At 43.0% G+C, this 21,405-nt stretch overlaps 1 protein-coding gene across 1 annotated transcript in view; it reads right to left on the bottom strand.

Moving 5' to 3' along the window:
• Positions 1-2,705: 2,705 nt before the first annotated feature.
• The window catches only part of SLC7A14 (solute carrier family 7 member 14), a 115,841-nt gene continuing 97,141 nt past the window's right edge, over positions 2,706-21,405 (bottom strand). The window contains exon 8 of the mRNA XM_027541357.1: positions 2,706-9,800. Coding sequence (XP_027397158.1) covers positions 9,478-9,800 — 323 coding nt within the window. The 3' untranslated portion in view covers positions 2,706-9,477. The remainder of the gene's footprint in view (positions 9,801-21,405) is intronic.

Raw genomic sequence — 21,405 nt, 5'->3', positions numbered from 1 at the left:
GGGTTATCCCCACTCTGTGGGCAGGATGTGATAGGAGTGAGAATGCCTGAAAACATCCAAAGGGTTATGGTACAGTGAGCTGGAAAGATATAAGTTGTGGTGTGCTTGTTGTTGTTGTTCAGTCACTAAGTTGTGTCTGACCCTCCGTGACCCTATGAATGCAGCACACCATCCTTCACAATCTCCTGTGTTTGCTCAGATTCATTCCATTGAGTCAGTGATGTTATCTAACCATCTCATCCTCTGCTGTCCTCTTCTCCTTTTGCCTTCAGTCTTTCCCAGCATCAGGGTCTTTCCCAATGAGTCGGTTCTTCCCATCAGATGGCCAAAGAATTGTAGCTTTAGCTTCAGCATCAGCCTTTCCAATGAATATTCAGGATTCATTTCCTTTAGGATTGACTGGTTTGATCTCCTTGCAGTCCAAGGGACTCTCAGGAATCTTATCCAGAACCACAATTTGAAGGCATCAATTCTTTGGCACTGAGCCTTCTTTATGGCCTAACTCTCACATCCATACATGACTACTGAAAAAACCATAGCTTTGATGATACTGACCTTTGTCAGCAAAGTCTTTGTTTTTTAATACACTGTTTTGGTTTGTGGTGTGCTTATAAAACAGAGAAGGCAATGGCACCCCACTCCAGTACTTTTGCCTAGAAAATCCCACGGATGGAGGAGCCTGGTAGGCTGCAGTCCATGCGGTCACGAAGAGTTGGACACGACTGAGCGACTTCACTTTCACTTTTCCCTTTCATGCATTGGAGAAGGAAATGGCAACCCACTCCAGTGTTCTTGCCTGGAGAATCCCAGGGATGGGGAAGCCTGGTGGGCTGCTGTCTATGGGGTCGCACAGAGTCAGACACGACTGAAGTGACTTAGCAGTGCTTATAAAGATTTAACAGACAGCTCTCTGGGAAAGGAAAAAAAAAAAACCCAACCCTGATCTTGCAGCTTGTGCCAATTTGCATGGCGTAAATAACGCTCACCGTGGCTGAGCTGTGTGAATTCACTGAACACAGAGCTGGGAAGAAATGTGTAATAGCTCATCATTACATAGTATTTCCTCCATACAGACGTAACAGTTGTAAATAACCTCAAGAGCATAGATCACAGTTACATGTAATAAAACAGTTTTGAGTATTTATCACCTTTACTTTCAATATAACTAATTGTAAGTTTGTAGAAGTTAAGTGTTAATAATGATTGTTTCTGCAACTGAGTCACCAAAGTCATGGAAAGTTAATCATTCTCATGAGCAGGCTGTCGCACACCATTGGCTATATGCCTCTGTAAGCAGAGGCCAGAAACGATAGTGTATTGTTAGTGACAGGCGTGGCTGCTACTCGAGCCCCAGCTGGTGCCCCAGCTCCTGGTTCTCAGGCCCATCCCGTGGTGGGATGCAGTGAATTCTAATCCAGAAGTGCTGAGGCCTCAGCAGACCAGCAAAGGTCTGGAGTCCAGCTGAAGAGGCGTCAATGTTCAGGAACTTTTCCAGAGTTAACTGCCAGGCCTATGAACTTTGGAAGTGAGTGTCATCATGAGACCCACACGGCCCTTTGTTCTTCAGTGGTCATCTGTCCAGGGAGCTACCCAGGGAGTCACTCTGCAGGAGCATCCATCAGTGATTCAGAGCACCCTAGTCCTCATCTACACCTGAACTCCCCTCTCTTATGAGATCTCATCAGCTCTGTTCCCAGATGCCATTTTGGACAGAAGCAAGGGAGAAGGGAGGAAATCCAGAAGATGGAGAATTTATTACAAAGAGACTAGATCATCTAAAAAGAGACCAAACTGGAAGGCAAATGTGATTCCATAAATTAATATATTTAAAGTTTGTTTTTCTCTTCCCTGCTACCCAGTGGGGTAGATCTTTGCAAGGGAGATTAAGGAGTTGTAGGTAATAAAGACAAGGCAGGTTCTTCACATCTCATGTGGTGTGGACAATATGTGACCCTGATGCTCCTCTCTATCTTTTCTGCAGATGTCACTATCTATGCCATCAAAAAGTAAAATAAATGAATGCTATCATCATTAATTGGGTTTGAGACTCTCGGCAGGTAATGTTCTTGCAATTAGGCCATAAAATGAACGTGGGCAATAACTCTAATGTTCTAAGGGTGGAGGGATGTGTGGCTGTGCCTGGAAATTGGAGCTGGGAAAGCGGTAACTCACAAGGCAGCCTAGTGAGCAGGGTCCTGGGTAAAGCCCTGTATCTTGTTGGAGGAAAATGGTGAGAGGGAGATGGAGTCACTTCATGTTCTCCCAAGTCTGCTAAAGTGGAACTTTCAGTTTCTTTACTGAAGTAAAGTGAATTTTAAAAGGTAGGATGGCACTGACTTTCTTCAAATTTAAATTTTAATAGTCGATTACCTGTAATTTTTAAAAGTTTTTTTATTCTGAAAATGAATTTTCCACAATAATGCAATTAGTTCCAAAAAATGAGCTCATTTATCTCACTTTTCTACAAAGGACAATTGAAACATTTAAGGCAAGATTCACTTATTCATCTCCATTTTAATATGGAAAGAAAGTAGCAGACTTCAGATATTGGTTGAGGTTAACAAAATATGGGAAAGCTCCTTTTCTTTTTTTTCTTTTGGTCGCTTCCTGTATAAGAGCTTTACATTACTATGGATATTTTATAGTAAGACACTTTTGTTTCTGACTTTCTTTATAAGCCCATTTTAAAATTTAAAGGCACACAATAAAGCTTTATCCATTTATTAAAATATACACATTTTGGTAAATTTAGAATTTTTCCCTTAGTATCTTGATAAATCAATATATTGTCAACATCACAGTCATTTGAAAATAAAACACACTTCATAACATATCTGGATATTATTTCTTTCTTCATAACACTACACACCCCATTGTACAGTGCACCAATGGGAATTAGAAACCACAAAACGAACAAACTTTAACAAACACAGAAGTTCATACCAGGAAAAAAAAAAAGCAGAGAACACCACCAGAAGTTACCATCTGCAGAAAGCAAGTTGTACTTCTTAAGGATCAAACAAAAATGAAACATGTTAGTAAAATTTACAAGCTGTATTTATAACTTTGGATATGAATTAAACAGTAACATTTCTTTTCCACAGTGAGAAAAGCTAGAATGTGAGTCCTGGATAGATGGTGTGCCAACATGGAATGAGGACTGTAGCTGCTCTTTAAAAGACCTGCAGCCCCTTCTATTAGCCCAGACAGATGAGGTATTTATACACCATCATAGCATTAACCGTGCTTTTGCTTTGGAAAGTAGAGGTTTATGATTTCCAGGGTAGATTCTAGCTTTTGTGAGCATGAGTGAGTGAAGCAAAGTATCTGCAACTGCAAAGACCAATCAGTAGGAGATGTACAAGGAACAGCGTCCTCATCCCAGTACCAGAATGAACTCAGTCCTTCATAGTCTGCACTTTCTGGGGGACTCACATGACCCACAGTTCCCTTTAGCCAATGTCACCAATGCCAATGTCAGAAAAATGGGGGGAAAATCACAGAGTCTATATGAAAAAATCCACAGGCTGCCCCTGTTTCCTAGTTCTAATACCAAGCCATTTTCTTTCCTTATTGTATCAAAATGCACTACATGTTCTTATAGAATATGGAATTATAGTTGCCTGGTTTCAGAAGATTTCAAGCCCAAAGCTGTTGTGCATTTTATTAACTCCATTCAGGTAGTATACTGTTTAATGACGTCTAACACTATTTTAGTTGATACTACAGAACATATGTTCACTTTCGATGGCCTTCAAAATGTCCACTAATCCTTTTTGGGCTTTAAGTTCTAAAAAAAGAAGAGAAGGTTTTCCTAGAGAAGGAGTTTTGGCAAAAGGCAAGTGCCTAGGTATTTCAAAAGGATGCGTGAGTTACTCAAACCAAGCAAAAATAGGAAAGCTTTTTAGGAACGAACTTGCTCCTGAGCGGGAAGAAAGTTACAACAGTCTCTCCTCTAAAATCTTTGAGACAATGAAAGTAGATACAGGACTATCGTACACGATAGGGGTTTCTTGCTATCCATCATCATTCCAGCTGAGAAATAAAAATGCCTTGGGAAAACAGCATCCGGATTTCCGGTCGCGGCTGAGGCCTGCTGGCTGGGACGCTGTCCAGCGCGCGCGTTGTTCATTTACACATTTCTGGCTCTTTCACTGCGGCAGCATTGCTGCGTACAGGTTGGCGCCCATCTTTCCGAGGGACTCTAGAGGCCTCTGTAGACAAAGGGGTCCTTAGAGTCTGGGAGGTGCATGCATATGGGAGAAACCGAGGCTCCGTCAAATTTGGGATAGAAAAACGCTCCTGAACAAGTTATATTCTGAAACAGCGAGAAAATGGAGTGCAAATTCCACGTGGCGCATTTGGAGGGTGTGTTTCCTTTGCTCCGTTCTCTCCACTAGCATAAGATACTAAGGCCAGCTTCGGAGTGCTGACTAACCCGAGGGTTTTAGTCCAAGAGTGGACTGCTGATTGCCTCCTGGACTCGGTGAGTTGACCCCCAGCTGTGGCTTCAGACACGTCTTCCGATTTCTGACATCTCCACCCAACAAGGCAGTCTAATCGGAGACGCAAAATCAGTAAACCTGTGGCTGACCCTCGGTTGGCTTTCACTGACATCTCAGCCCTGCTAAAACCTGGTGAAAAAGTGGACAGCAATTTCCTCTAGTCTTTTAGGCTGATTCTCAGACTCTTGTAGTTTCTCTTTATGTTGCCGTGAAGAGTTCTAGCCCCTTGTAAAGTTGATTTCCAACAAGTGGGGTGTAAAGGAGTTCAGGTTCATCAACTCTTTTCAGAATGGGAGAAGACATTTCTTTGAAGGAGTTTGTGTTTTATTTAACCAGTATTACTAGGTTTATATCCTGAACAACCCATAGGTTTTAGAGAAAGAAAGATCATTAAATTCAGTAGTTTTCTCCCCCTGTTTATTAAACAGGCTCATCATAACCATTATGTTGATATTTGATTGCTGTTAGTTTGTTACTAAGAAGTAGAACTGGATTCTTGACCTAATTCTGTCATTCTTTTCCTTTCACTAGTTCAAAGTGGCTTTGTACTCAGGTTTGAGTAAAATCGTGAGCTGCAGTTTTAACGTTTAGGTTAGATAGATATAAAATGTTGTTAGCTTTGTTGTTTAAACGTATTACTGAAAATTTTAATGTGGCTGGAAATAACTGTGTTGTCTGTCTACATGTTAAATGAACAAACTTCTCAGCTAATGATGAAATCAGACAGGATTTCAAAGGAAGTATCATATGTTGTTTTAAGAATGGATATTTTTCTCCTTTAATATGTGAAATCAACTTGGAGTGTGTATGTGATTTATTAGCTCCTTGCCTGGGCAGAGGAAGCCACTGCTCCAGTTTCTTAAAGTCCAGCCTTCACTGATTCATACTTTCATCATTTTCTCAGTGCCTCCCCACCCAAGGAGAGCTGCCGAGCTCAGTTCAACATTCATGTCTCTCTGTGCATGAGCCCTGACCTGCCTTCTCAGCATTATTTCCTACAGTTCAAAATATAAATCATGTCTTCTTGTTAAACTAGCTTCTTGCTTTCCCTTGAAGGAGACACAGTACAAGTTATTAGTCAAGAGATAGTTATCAGCCACAATCTATACCTTACTCATGCTGATCCTGCACTTGGCAGGCATCGCTTTCGTTTCTACCTGGCAAAATTTTGCCCATCCCACAAGGCTCAACACAAGGGCTGCGTTCTCTTTGATCTTTCCATTGGAGGAAGGTCTTTTCCATATTTGAATCTCTACGGCACATAATATGCTCTCCACAAATATTGTTGAATAAGTATTTCATTTTCCTTTCATTCATCTACCCATCCATCAGATTATCAGGTATTTATTGAACATCCACTATAAGCCAGGCACATGTAGTTGGTAAAATCTAGCCCTGAAGCTTTTCTGTGGGTGTCAGTGGTCTCTGCTGTTACAATTCTTCGCCCTCCTGAGGAAAGATTTAGTCTTATCATGCTGAAATACTTCTTGCTGTCATTATCAACAATTTCATCATTTCTTAAGTTGCTCCCTCATTGGCAAATTTAGCAATGCATATCAAGTTTCTCCATTTGTGCACTAAATACACTTCTAGCTTTGTCTTATCCTTTCTTTTCTATTTTTATTTGCCTCACATTCCTCATTTCTTTTTTTTTTTTTGGTATTATATGTATTTTAATAACCACTTGAAATCCTCTTGAAGTGAAGGAGAGTACTAATAAGTAGCATACATTTAAAAAGCCAAATAATTAGCTCCAAGCCATAAATCCATATTATGAGATCTCACCGAAAGAGCTCTTGCTACAGAGGATTCAGTAACATATAGGTCTTCCTAGGATGTTGTTCAAGGGGCTAAGTGTCTGAGGTAATTATAGGGTGATCTTACTTTTAGTGTGGTCCTACAAATATAGTCTTAAGAAAATGAATTAGGAGATGCTAATATCATTCTAGTGATTAATGATATTTGAAAACTGCACTGTGAAATCTGAGTCTATTTCACAGAGGCTGGGAACCATGAGAGAAAAACATGTCTATTTATCTTGAAAAATTTTCTATTATATTGACTAATTTTTAAAAAAAACCAAGGTCACTGGTGAAATGACTAACCAATTTAGAGCAATAAAGAGAGCAAAGCTTAAAAAAAATATAGAGATACTATTTGAGAGAAATGACTCCTGGAATGAGGATGATTTTGAGAGGGTCTTTATGAAATCAGTACCAACAGGGTTTACCAAGCACGAGTCCTCTCTTCTCATGCTACAGAAACTCCACACATCTACCAGAAGACAGTTGTTAACAATAATACTTACACCTTATTAGTAAAAGGAAGCTCTTTCAGGCATGTTAAGATTTTGTTATTTGCATTCATATTTCTCATATTTCTCTTTGAACACTTTTAATAAATACAGTTCCACCCCATCTGTCTGGATATGTCTCAAGTCTAATAGATTATATTTAAACTAGGCAGATTTGTTCAGTCCTAAGACCTGTTCCCGGAGAAGGCAATGGCACCCCACTCCAGTACTTTTGCCTGGAAAATCCCATGGACGGAGGAGCCTGGCGGGCTGCAGTTCATGGGGTCGCTAGAGTCGGACACGACTGAGCGACTTCACTTTCACTTTTCCCTTTCATGCATTGGAGAAGGAAATGGCAACCCACTCCAGTGTTCTTGCCTGGAGAATCCCCGGGATGGGAAGCCTGGTGGGCTGTCTATGGGGTCGCACAGAGTCGGACACGACTGAAGCGACGCAGCAGCAGCAGCAGCAGCAGCAAGACCAGTTCCAAAGTTTGTTTTCACAAGAAGTACTAATTTAATCTCCAAAGATATATTTCACACACCAGCCACTGTATCTTTATGGTTAATCTTAGGGGAGAGAGAAATGGAATTGCCAAGCATTACATTAAGATGAAAAAATGACCTCAGGAAAACCAGAGTGCTGAACAATTACTATAGAGGAGTGAAAAAAAAAAGATCTGGAGAATAGTAATTATTTGAATTTAAATGGCATACATTGGCTTCGGGTGGGATATCCAATTTATTAAAGAAAAACTAGTTTCAGTTGGCCTTTTTATAAATATTATTATTTTTAAAGCCCAGTTCATCAACCAAGAGGACTTGCCATGTTTGGTTGTTTTATCTACATTTATCAGGTTCCGGTGCTGCCCTTTCCCTGGGCTGTGAACCTCCAAGGGCAGATGTTACATTTCTTTTTATTCCTATTGTTTAGGATTTGGTGCATTTTTGATCATTGTTAGTTTCACATAAAAATGTGCTTTTGTATCCTGTCTATAATCCTGAACCATGCCAAGATGGCACAAATCTCAACCTTTAAGAAAGAACAGACTTAAACATTAGTTGATGTTCTGGAAAACTTTTGGCATAACTCGAGATCCAGGAGACAGAGAGAGCAAAGAATTTACTATTTTGCCCTGCTTTCAGGAAATCCTCACAGATTTTAGCTTGATCCAAATTGTGCCTTCACATACATGTGTACACATCTCAAGGTACTGTATGAATCCCTATAGCCCAAGACTAGAATGCACAGACCATGTGTTTTTTTCTTGTTGCAAATGTCCTCTTCTAGTTTGTTTCTGAGAAAATAATCTTTAAGAGTCCCTCTTAAGTTGCTTCAGTAATGTCTGACTCTTTGTGACCCCATGGACTGTAGCCACTAGCCTTCCCTATTCATGAGGATTCTCCAGGCAAGAATACTGGAGTGGGTTGCCTTGCCCTTCGCCAGGGTTTAGACCTTATCAGGTAGATTTTTTCCTGTGGGTTTTAGTGAAACTACTTTGGGAAATAACAGGAAAAATCCATGTCTGAAAGTGAGCTACTCCAGAGGAGTAGGGTTCAGAATGAAATGTGATCTCATGGAATGTGATTACCTAAGTAGCTATGCTTCAGTATTTTTTGTTTTCAGATTAGCACCCACCAATCAAGTGGCTGCATATCTCAAAAAACTTCAGAATTTATAATTTTAGAAATCTGAAATAGAGTTTGCAATGTGATCTCAGTGGCTGAGTCACTTCTCCTTGTAAAGCTTTTTTATCTGATCATAAAACAAATAGCCTACTTCTTCAAGGCATATTAGTGCCATGAAATCATGCTCCACTTTGCCCTCTTTCATCATGTCAGCAGGAGCTTAGAGTCTGGTATAAAAGAAGGCATGACATGACAGAGAGTTAATTTTTGCCAGTGCCCTTCTGGCTTTCACTGCAAGAGATGGTTATTTAGGTTTTTTTTTTTTTCTCCTGGGCATTTAAGTAGAGTTTTGATGGTGCTTCTTACCTTATTATTGGGTCTGACTGTCTTACAGTGAGTCTGAGATCTTTGGGATCATGGTTTCAGAGTTCCTGACCTTTGCTGCATCCTAAAGTTCTAGTTTGGAGACTGTGAGAACCTTGGCGAAGGAAAAAGAAGTATGCATCACCATGAATTTGTTTTTGTGAGATTTCAGAACAAAATGTTGCTTTCTGAGAAAGTGCCAAGTGCCACGTGGCCTCGAGGAGTGGCTCTCAGCCTAGTGTTCTAACAGGGCTTTGCCCTTGAGATCTCAGGTGGTTGAAATGCTGCCTTCTGCCCAACCCCACCTGCTTTGGCACATTTCCAGGGGTTTCACTCCCTGCATCTTGGGGCCTTGGTAAGAAGCAAAAAGATTCAACCAGCAAAGCAAAGGCCTGGGAGACACTGCCATCAGCTCTGATGGTTGCACCTGATAGAATTTCTCATAGCTTTTAGTTTAGTTTTTTGTTTGTTTTTGCAAGGGGACTAGTTATGGGACCCGGGTGAAGCCCTTCCACAGAACGGTCATGAAGAGCAGAGGTGGCCAATGACAGGCTATGACTGGGGACTGACTTTGGGGAAGGCTGGAGTTTTGAAATGAGAGCCAAAGAAGTTTCCACCTTCTAGCCCACGGGTGAAGTTACTGAAAAGAAATCACCACCACGTCTGCACATTTCTGGTGTGTGTGCTCCTACTCTGGAGAGTAATCTAACTCATCGTTTGCAATCAGGGCCTCTGAGTTCTGTTTGTGTTTGCTTTTGCTCTTCGCCTTGCTACTCGTCCGGGTGTTGGGCTGCGTATCTGACATCTGCTGGTAATAGAAGCCTTTGTCCTCGGCCGGCCCGCCCCAGTTCTCCTGGCTCTCGCCCTCAGTGGCATAGGAGAAGCCCTCCTCCACTGAGAAGGGGTCGTCCACGTCGTAGCGCTGGTAGGTGCTCTGGTGCAGGGCTTCTTCTCGGGCGCTGATTTCCAGGGTGCTATTCCAGATGCCGTACCCAAAATAAATGAGCATACCTGCAGGGGGGTGGGGTGAGTGGGAGGAAGCACAGGTGAATAAGCTGTTGTTTGGGGATCCACGCGTCAAGCAGGGGGCTTACTCTCAATGATGAGAGCAGACCTGGTGGTGGATGTGTTTTCTTTGGTCTGCGCAGTGTTTTGAAAAGATTTGACTTAGATGCCATTTAAAAATGGTAAATCTTTAAACAACCAGTACTTAGAACCGAAGGACTGACAATGCTGTACCCACATTCCTACATGGAAACTTCTGGCTGGAGGTGAGAACTGGCCATCTCTTTGGTTAGGATATGGCGCACTTGAGGTCCCCTCAGTCCCCACTCCCCTGTTGACATCTAGCTCACTATACTCGTGTAGGTGCCAGCCAGGAATTTGCCTTTTCTTGTTTAAATAGTTACGGATCTCCCATAGTGTACTCCCAGCCTTCTCATAGCATTTTACTATCCCAGATTTCCATTTATGGGCTCATTCTTTTATTTCACCACATGTGTGGGTACTAAGTTGGTTTGGTTGTGTCTGACTCTTTGCAACTCTTTGGACTATATAGCCCACCAGGTCCCTCTGTCCATGGGATTCTCCAGGCAAGAATACTGGGATAGATTGCCATTTCCTTCTCTGGGTGATCTCCTCAGCCTGGGATCGAACCCACGTCTCTTCTGTCTCCTACGTTGGCGAACGGGTTCTTTACCGCTAGTGCCACCTGGGAAGCCCCATTTTAGCACGTAGCAACATGCATGTATGAGCCTATGATTTACTTTGCCCCTTTTCACTCACCAGAGTCATAATACTTTCCTGTCACTCAGCTGTCCACTTTCGTTTGTGGACTCAGTGCCTGTGGACTCTCATGCCACTGTTAGGACCTTAGGATATCTGTTGTGTGATTATCTGTACAGGGGGGCTCTAGTTTATAGACTGTAGAAAACTGCCACGTAATGTTTGTTGAAGGGATGAATGAGAACTCCCAATGAGCATGAAATGTTCGGTGCAACCTCCTTGTTTTGATGTCATTCCAAGCAAAGGAAAGAAGCCTGCCTTCCTAGTTAACCTGTAGCATTATATGGGCTAATGTCTCATTTCTGTAAGAATTTTTAGGAAAAAAATATATGAAAATAGTTTGAGAAAAGCCCATGGAGGCTCAGGGCCTGGAATGCTGAGAAGCATAGCATTGGAGGCCAAGGAGCATGATGGTTAAGAAGGTGAGGTCTGAGTACAAATCCTGCCTCCATTACTGTGTAACCCTGGACCAGTTACTGGGCCTCATTGTGCCTCAGCTTTCTCTTGTATGAAATCTCGAGAGTACTGTACCAATACAGGGAGCTGCTATGAGGAGGGAACGACGTAAGCGGTGATTCTCAACCCTGGCTGCACCCAGCGGGTCACCTGGGGAGTTCCTGCACAATCCTGATACCTCATCCCTTGGCGATTCTGATTTAATTGGTCTTCATCGTGACTCAGGTGTAGGTGTTTTTAGAGCTTCACAGGTGATTCCAGTGGTCAGCCAAAGCTGAGAACCCCTGAGATAAGGAACCTTAAAGCTCCTGAGGCAGGAATTCCCTTGCAGTCCAATAGTCAGGATTTACCATTTCATCGCCGTGGGCCCAGTTCAATCCCTGGTTGGGGAACTAAGATCCTGCCAGCTGCACAGCTTGGCGAAAAAAACAATGTTGGGGGTTGGGGCTTCAGCATGAATTTGGGAGGGACACAATTCAGTCTGTAATATTAATATAGACTAACAAAGGAGATAAAATGGACTCATAAAATACCACTGCAAGCCTTGTGATGTGGCAAAAAAAAAACCCAAAAACCTTCTGATGCGTGTGCTCCACTGCCAACTTCGGCCGTTTGGTGACCTGGCTACTGCCGTCCCCTCGGTTTTGCAACTCCTTCCAGGTACCAACACACTCTTCTGGGTGGCACTAGTCTCTCTGACTTTGCTAACCCTGCGGGCATCTGCTGGGCTGTTTGCTTAGAACCACAAGGTGAAGCCTGCTTTCCGCTCTGGTCCCCGAGGTATTCTGCTTCCTTTTGAATTTGAAGTGTGTCTTTTTAAGCTTGGATTTCTCCCTCCTTGTCTCAAATGACTCTCCCTGCCACCACCACTCCTCCCTGCCATTTTCCTGTGAAATCAACTTTCCAGGAGCCAAAGTAAGCAGAGATTTATCGTCCTAATTGGTAATAAATCCTGGAGTTAATCATTGGCAGATGTGGCTGTTCTCAAATAGCAATTTCATTTTTTCTGAGCATGGATCTTACTCTTTCTTGGCTGGGGCTGGGGGTGGGGTGGGCATGGGGGATAGTTCTTATCGTTGTGGAGAACAAGGCACCAAATCGAGGCCTCTTTTAAAAGGGCTAGCAGTTTGCTGCTTGGAGAATACCTCTGTTGGAAGCACATTTGAAATGAGAGAGTAAATTTCAGGAGACTGAGTTTATTGTCAGGCACACACCTCCTTTTGCCCAGTTTTTCTTTCTTGCTATCTTTTCTCCTAGGCATCCAAGTAGGTGGCAAAGCTTGCCTCCTCTGTCTGCTTGGTATCTGTTATGTCAGTTCTTTCCTTTTTATCCCGTTCTCAGATCCTGTTTGTAAGTGTGTTGTTTCCCTACTAAACTTAATAAAATTTTTTCTTTTCCCCTTGCCCCTGGCTTCTCTTCTCTGTACTGCAGAGGTCATCAAGCACTGGTTTGACATCTATTCTGACAGACCTTCCCCTAACCCCACCAAGTATTGAGATGTTTTGTCTGATAGACTATGAAGTGAGTGTGAAAGTGTTAGTCGTTCAGTTGTGTCCGACTCTTTGTGACTCCATAGACTGTAGCCCGCCAGGCTTCTCTGTCCACGGAATTCTCCAGGCAAGAATACTGGAGTAGGTAGCCAGTCCCTTCTCCAGGGGATCTTCCTGACCCAGGGATTGAACTTCCATCTCCTGCATTGGAGGTGGATTCTTTACTGTCTGAACCCCCAGGGAAGCCCATCAGCTAGATTGGTTTATGGTAATTCTCTAAGAACTTTGGTGTGATTCCTTATAGAATCATAGAGATTTAGAGCTGGAAAAGAGTCTGTGTCATTTATCTGTTTGAATACCTTCATTTTACAGATGGAGAAATGGAGACTGGGAAAGACTGAGTCACTTGCCTGGGCGTTTGATAGGCAGCACCAGCAGTCCATGAGAGAGAGAAGGCTCTAGCTTATCCAGCCCTTCACATCCCCTCCCTTGCTGGGTTAGAGACTGCCTAGTGCAGAAATAGTCAGTACGAGCTTAGGTTTTGTTTTGGGAGTGGTTGGCTTGGAAGGAACATGAGTATGTATACGTGTGTGTGTGTATGTGTGTGTATGTATGTGTCAGTACGCAAATGTGTCAACTATGATTACTTTGGGAAAGCAATCCATGGAAACTTGCCACATAAATATTTATGGGCCTTTTAATGTTTGCTCTGAGCCCCCTACAGTTTCTAAGGCGTGTCACTCTATCTTCAAAAGTACATTTCTTTTTTTTTTTTTTTTTAGTTTAGGAAATAGTCTTTTTCCCAGGATGTAACTAAGGTCTGCAGTGATGTGAAAAGCACATTTCAAATATGAGGACTGTGAACCCAGAAGCGACTGGGTGCATTGGCCTGACAGCATGAATAGACAGTTTGGGCAAATGTGTTCTCCTAGGGCTTGGTGTTCTGTCTGCCCTTATCTTACTTGCTGGCCCTAGAGTCAGTTCAGGAAAAGTGGTGTGAGGCAGAGAAGGACTGGAGAAAAGGAAGAATGGAGAGGGACAAAGAAACAGAGGGGAGCAAATGAAAGGGGAGCAGAGAGAGAGAGAGAGGGCGGGAGGAGAGAAACATGTATTACCATCTGTCACACATAAACAAGGGCTTTGTGTTGGAGGAGTAAACAGAGCTGCTAAAAGCCTCCTGTGTAGAAGCAGGGTGTTTTGTTTCTGCTCCTTTTTTCAGTTGGCTTTGAGAATGAAGCATGAGGTAGTTTCTGAAAAATCTGTGGGGATTCTGGGAATCCTGAACCATCTGAACAACACTTCACCCAGCGCCCCTGGGTGCTGAGGTCCTCCAGTGATGTGGCCTTTCTCCCAAGGAACTAAAAATACTCTACAAGTGTTATCTTGTTTAGATTCCTCCTGAGAATGGTGTGTGTGTGTGTGTGTGTGTGTGTGTGTGTGTGTAGGTTATGATTATGGCATTTCACAGAAGACTGTGGCACAAGACCAAATACAGGATTTTCTACAGCTGCACAGTCAGTGTTTAGACTGTGCAGATGGCAGTTCCTGCCAGGTCCTTCCATGTCCTGATCCTGGCTGCTTGCAATTGTTATTTCTCCCACCTACCAGGGGGTGGTTGGGAGGTATACGCTAAATTGGAAATGATTTTGCTGAACTTGACTTTTTATAACATTTATTATTTTATTATTTGTTTATTTGGCTGTGCCGGCTCTTAGTTGTGGCATGCAGGATCTTATAGATGCAGCAAGTGCACTCCAGTTCCCTGACCAGGGATTGAACTGGTCCCTTTGCATGGAGAATGCAGAGTCTTAGCCACTGGACTGCGAGGGGAGTCCCTGAACTTTACTTTTGAAGAATATGAAACATACAGAAGTGGAGAGAACAATATAAAAAGGCCCATATAGTCATCACTAGCTCTGTCTCTCCTGACACCCACTCACCTACCCCTTTCTCTTTAGATTACTTTGAAACAAATTCCTTTCATCCTGTTTCCTCTGTACGTGCTCTAGTAGGTATCTATAAAATAGACTCCTCTAAAAAACTTAGTCCCATTATCACGTCTAAAAACTAATAATTCCTTAAATCATCTGATATCCAGAAGCATAAAAATTTCCCTGAATTATTTGTTTGGATAGACTCTTCACTTTTTAAAGCTATACACTTATTCCAATAATGCTGTCTTTGCTTGAAATAGGTTTTGGGTCCTATTATTCAGGTTGTCAGTGAGATTGGGTTTATTCTTTTGTAAATCCTTGTAGATGGCAAAGTTTTATCTTTTAACAGTGGATTAGCTTTTAGCATAAGCCAGAAGTCATTTGGAATAAAGTCTCAAAAATAAGGTGGCTAACTGATAAGTAATATTATTTATTCTATTTGTGGATTTAATTCTCCAGTTCCATAAAAACGTAGATCCACTGCTTTGTAGTTACCTATCTGATATCTGAATAAATGAAAGGCAGGTAAAAAATCAGAAGGCAGCCAGCTTTTGTGCTGCAGAGGGTCTTGGGGGCCTCCCTGGTAGGCTGGAATTATTTTTTTATGTGATGGATTGTAGATGGGGTATTCAAGGCAGCAACTAGTTAGCAGAAGGCACAGAAGTGTTCCAATATTTTCACAGCAAACATGGCTGTACTGGGCACCCAGTAATGGCAGTGAGTCCCCTGGGAAGCTGTTTATATGGAAGGTAAGTATTGAAATGGAGGCTCTGGCTTCTTTTCCAGACAGTTCTGTGCCTGTGAGAGGTTCGGGCTGGACAAGGTGAAGGATCATGCCTTCAGCCATTGAATGGGCTTTCTTTATGTAACAGGACACCTTGTGATTGGAAAGCCCTTTATACAAATCTACTTTCTCGCACATCACCCCAGAGGAGTTAAGACCTGTGCAACATGCAGGGATTGAAATGGCATCAGAACTCACATCTCTTGAGTCTGCATGGAGGGCTGCCTACTGGGGGCCTACAGGGAGGTTTGGGATGCCACGTTGCTTTTACAAGCCTGGGGCACCTCAGTATCAGCTAGCAAAACACCTATTTATTCCACTTGTTTTGGCCCTGTGCAAAGCCCTGTGTCATTCTGTGCAAACTAAACAAATGACCTCAAATGTACAAATGAGAAGGGTAGGAGGTCCTCTGGATCATGTGGGAGAAATCCTAGGACAAAAACTCAAAAAAATGGGCCAAAGAACTAAATAGACATTTCTCCAAAGAAGACATACAGATGGCCAACAAACACATGAAAAGATGCTCAACATCACTCATTATCAGAGAAATGCAAATCAAAACCACTATGAGGTACCATTTCACGCCAGTCAGAATGGCTGCGATCCAAAAGTCTACAAGCAATAAATGCTGGAGAGGGTGTGGAGAAAAGGGAACCCTCTTACACTGTTGGTGGGAATGCAAACTAGTACAGCCACTATGGTGAACAGTGTGGAGATTCCTTAAAAAACTGGAAATAGAACTGCCTTATGATCCAGCAATCCCACTGCTGGGCATACACACTGAGGAAACCAGAAGGGAAAGAGACACGTGTACCCCAATGTTCATCGCAGCACTGTTTATAATAGCCAGGACATGGAAGCAACCTAGATGTCCATCAGCAGATGAATGGATAAGAAAGCAGTGGTACATATACACAATGGAGTATTACTCAGCCATTAAAAAGAATACATTTGAATCAGTTCTGAGGTGGATGAAACTGGAGCCTATTATACAGAGTGAAGTAAGCCAGAAAGAAAAACACCAATACAGTATACTAACGCATATATATGGAATTTAGAAAGAGAGACAGCAAAAGAGACACTGATGTATAGAACAGTCTTATGGACTCTGTGGGAGAGGGAGAGGGTGGGATGATTTGGGAGAATGGCATTGAAACATGTATAATATCATGTATGAAATGAGTCGCCAGTCCAAGTTCGATGCACGATACTGGATGCTTGGGGCTGGTGCACTGGGACGACCCAGAGGGATGGTATGGGGAGGGAGGAGGGAGGAGAGTTCAGGATGGGGAACACATGTATACCTGTTCGGTATTTGGCAAAACTAATACATTATTGTAAAGTTTAAAAATAAAATTAAAAAAAAAAAGAAGGAAGACTGGCAATTTAAATAAAAAGTGATATTTAAATAAATAAAGAAAAAAAACCCTCAGCTCTGAAAAGAGGCTAGGTGACCCGGAGCTAGACAGATTCCCAGCCTCGCAGGTTCTAGCTCAGGTCACGAAGCAGGTTCCTGCTCTCTAGAGCCCCTAGGAGCTTCCTGTGCCCCGCACATGGCTCCACACTCAGTGCCAGGGGGGTGGGCCACCTGACCGCAGGCTGGGTGGAGCTGTCTCTTTCTGAGGCGCCCGTTCAGGCAGGAAGCCCTGCCCGCTGCAGATAACTGAGGCACTTTGTTATGCCCAGAGTCTTTTTTATTTTTTCTAGTCTGGGATCAACTTTCCAAAACAGACACTTGCTGGTGCAGAAATGAAGATAGTAATGAGAAGGTGCCCTCCCATCCAGCACAGTCCCCACCAGCTCCCACTTTGCTGGTTATTTTTTAAATACCCACAAGCCCTGTTGATTGTAACAACAGTTAGGTTTGTTTAATATGGTGTGGCCAGGAAGAGCAAGGCTCAGGATGAAGAGGGGACCAGAGGAGCTTCTCTTCTGGGCCTGCAGTTGATCTAACATAATGTCAGGTTCTTTATGCTTCAGTTTCCCAGCTGCAGAATGGAGCTGGGGGCCCTTATTTTATTCGAGGAATATAATGGCTATGAGACCAAAGGCAGCCTTCTTAAAGAACATGAAAAACTCCAGCAGTTCCACCTCTAACTCAGCAGAAACCCAACCAAAACACAAACCCTGTGTATCCATCGAAATCATGTATAAGAATGTTCGTAGCAGCTGCCATGCTGAATGCCCATGGATACAAGAATGGATAAATACGTTGTCGTATATCAACACTGTGGGATGCTAGACAGCAAGGAGAATGAACAAACTAAAACTGCAAGCACAAGGTTGGGATGACCTCGCACCTGTACTGCTGAGGGAAAGAGCCCATCACTCACAGCACTGCCTGTTCCAGGGCCTTCCACTGCGTGGTCTCCTGGCCCTTCAGTCTCAGCTGCCCCCTCCTCCCGAGGCATCTCCCTGGCCAGCCCAGCGCCTCCACCAGCAGGCAGCCTCAGGGTTTACCTGCCCCCTCCTTCCCTCTTGGAATCAGCTTGGCTTTGTTGCCATCCTCATCCTGGCCTCTGTGATTTTTCTTGCTCTTCTGAGCATAATTTTGATGTTGAAGCTGCCAATTGTTTTCTCACTTCCTACAAGGAGAATTTCGAACTGATTTATGGGACATATCATCAGGAATTTGTTTATCTTGGTGCCCTCTCAGGTCGAATTCATGGCCCCCTTCTCTCCCTTCTCTTCCCTTCATCACAGTGGCTGCTTTGAGTCAGTTTCCAGTAGGGTTTCAGATGAGAGCTCAGGCAAAAACCGTGAAGTGTGTCTTCTCTTTGGGATGTTGATGGTTTAGTCCAGGATTTATGAGGTCCGTTGCCCAAATCACACGTCCCGTTTGTTCTCTACAGCTGTGTGTGTGCTAAGTTGCTTCAGTTGTGGCCAACTCTCTGCAACCTGACGGACTGTAGCCTGTCAGGATCCTCTGTGGGATTCTCTAGGCAAGAATACTGGAGGGTTGCTGGGCCCTCCTCCAGGGGAGCTTCCCAACCCAGGGATGCAACCTGCATTTCTTTAGTCTCCTGTATTGGCCAGCAGGTTCTTTACTACTAGAGCCACCTGGTTTTCCTCAGAGGGACTGAAAAAATTCCAAATGAAATCTTGACAACACCTAGAGTAAGGTTTATGGTCCATGGGGTCACAAAGAGTCAGACACGACTGGAGCAACTTGGCATGCAGGGTAAGGGTACCCGTGAGCTGGTCTAACGATGATTAATTTACAATAAAGGCCCACAGGGACAAGTTGACCTGACGCATGCCTGGAGAATACCATCATACAGTGTTCTTACTGGTCTCTGCTGGTTTCTGGGACTCTGCCCAACTCCTTGAGGTATTCTTTTACAAAACTGCATCATTTAAGAGAAAGGGTAAATGAAGGCTGGCTTTGTGTTCATTTTGTTGGGAATTATGAAACTTTTGCTATGTGTGTTATTTCTCTTGTCAGAAGGAAAAGAAACAAGTGCTGGGTATCTATTAAGAACTGCTTCGTTTCTCGCTATGAGTTGGGCTCTTCCGAAGGACAAAAGCTTAGCTAAATATTGTTACAAAAATGCTGTAATTAAGATTCATTTAGAGAAATTTGGGTAAAAAATGTGTTTGAGAAGATTATCAAGTTATGACTCAGCCCAACCATGTAAATCTTTTTAAAGAGTAGAGGATGTTTCATAATAAGCTCCATTTAGAAATCTCTCTACTGTTCTCCTTGGGAAACTTATATTATGAATAGAGAGATGAAGAAGAAAAATCTGACATTTTGGAGACTCAGATGTTTAGAGATGGGAAATTTATTCTATAAGATCGTTAAAGATTTTATAAGCCAATTTGTGGTTGTGGGATGGATATATTTTATATAGCAAAAAACAGGGAGTTTTGTAATTAAATTATCTGCCTACCTGCTAATTATTGTCTTATTCTTCTCTCTAGATCAGTGGATCTCATATTTGAGCACACATCAGAATTACCTGGTGGACTTGTTAAAATCTATATTGCCCTCAGAGATTCTGATTCTATCTGTAGGTCTGGGCTGGGGTGTGAAATTGCATTTTTCACTAGTTTCCACGTAATACTGATGTGGCAGGTCTGGGATCTTACTTTGAGAACCACTGTTCTAGATCATTGTAAACCTGGTTATACAACAGAATCACCCAGGGAAGCTTTAAGAATACCGTGGTTGGTTGTACCAGATCAATTGAATCAGAACATCTCTGTGGGGGGATTCTGGGCATAGAGTGTTTCAGAAGCAACTCACATGATTCTGTTGTGTAGTCTGAGTTGAGAATCTTTGTTCTGGGCGAAACTTACTTATCTATGAGCCTTCAGAGATAATGATACCAAAGCAGTTAGTAGCCAGCAGCTGGGTGCTCCTTAAACTACAGACTCCAGTGCCCTCTGTCTGGCCCACTCAGGCTGCAGGGTGGCACCCTCCCATGCCAGGGAGTATCAGTTTCTGGAGCCAGCTTGAAGTTTGTGTTATCAGCAAGATTACAAAAGGTTCTCTGGGAACTTTCTTCTGCCTGATAATTGGGAAGGCAGCCTGAGTCAGAACAGGTTCACGTTGTACTCTTGCATGTGACAGCTAGTCTGGGAGACAATGAATCATTTCAGCTTTTTACAAGAAAGGCAGGAAAGAAATAGTTCTTACTGCTTCCCCTGCTGTTTTCTTGTTTAAGCCCCAAACTGCAACTAGATCAAGTCTAGTAGAATCATCTGCATTTTTACAGATGAGTAAACTGAGGCCCAAAGGAATTAAATGAATTTCCCGAGGTCACAAGGAAATGGCAGAGTTTTGATTTGGACTTGGGGCTGTCTGACTCCAAAGGCAATAGGCCATTGCATCATTTTTGCAAAATTCCTCTGGTGTTCCAGAAACATAGATATTAGGTAGGACTGACTACATAATTTATAGGTCCCAGTGCAAAATGAAACCATGGAGCCTCTTGTTAAAACATTGTTAAGAATTCAAGAAGACAGCACCAGAGCATTAAGCCAAGCACGAGGCCCTGTGTGACTATACAGATCATCCACCCATGAAGCCAGCCCTCTGTTAATCTGCACAGACTACATCTCAAACATTCTGGGCAGATACGAAGGTCTGCTCAGAATCACTGTGGTGGGGAGGTAGGAGGCCCCCATTGAACATGGAGATTCTGGATTGTGGTAATAGCTCTGTGAATAATTTCCTGTTATTCTTGCTGACCTTGAGCATGTTATTGAACCTTTTGGAGGTTCAGTTTACTTAACTGTATAGTTGAGATAGGGAGAAATGGGGAGTGTTTCAATGTTTCTCAAAATTTATTTACATTTTATTTATATACTACATTTTTAATGTAGTGACTATGATTGTGGACTCTGGAATTATACCACCTGAGTTCTAATTTGGCTTTGGTATATCCCTAGTGGCTCAGAGGTTAAAGCGTCTGCCTGCAATGCGGGAGACCTACGTTTGATCCCTGGGTCGGGATCCAGGGAAGATCCTGGAAGACCTGGGGAAGATCCCCTGGAGAACGAAATGGCAACCTACTCCAGTATTCTTGCCTGGAGAATCCCATGGACGGAGGAGCCTGGTGGGCTACAGTCCACGGGGTCGCAAAGAGTCGGACACGACTGAGCAACTTCACTTTATCACTTTATATTGTATGTGACCTCAGTCAAGTGCCTTAGTTTCCTCATCTGTAAAATGGATCTGGTTGTGTGGATTAAATAAGTTAATAGAAGTGAAGCCTTTGGAATGATGGCTGATATGTGGTAAGTGCGATATAAGTGTTATTTATCGCTTTGAATCATATGGCACATGTACTAACATTTTTTCTTCTGTTTAACTCACTTTTGAAATTTAAAAATAATTGGGCTTTCCTGGTGGTACCATGGATGAGAGTCTGCCTGCCAGTGCAGGGGACACGGGTTTGATCCCTGATCTGGGAAGATCCTACATGCCTTGGAGCAACCAGGCCTGTGTGCCACATCTACTGAGTCCTCGTGCTGCAAGTATTGAACCCTCGTGCCACAACTGCTGAAGCCTGTGCGCCTGGAGGCTGTGCTCCACAACAAAAGACACCACCGCAATGAGAAGCCCAAGCACTGAAATGAGAGCGTAGCTTCTGCTCGCAGCAACTAGAGAAAGCCTGGGAAAGCTTGAGTGCAGCAATGAAGACCCAGTACAGTCAAAA

The sequence above is a fragment of the Bos indicus x Bos taurus genome, chromosome 1, assembly GCF_003369695.1.
Source record: "Bos indicus x Bos taurus breed Angus x Brahman F1 hybrid chromosome 1, Bos_hybrid_MaternalHap_v2.0, whole genome shotgun sequence".
NCBI lineage: Eukaryota > Metazoa > Chordata > Mammalia > Artiodactyla > Bovidae > Bos > Bos indicus x Bos taurus.
This window is presented reverse-complemented; position numbering and strand designations above follow the sequence as displayed.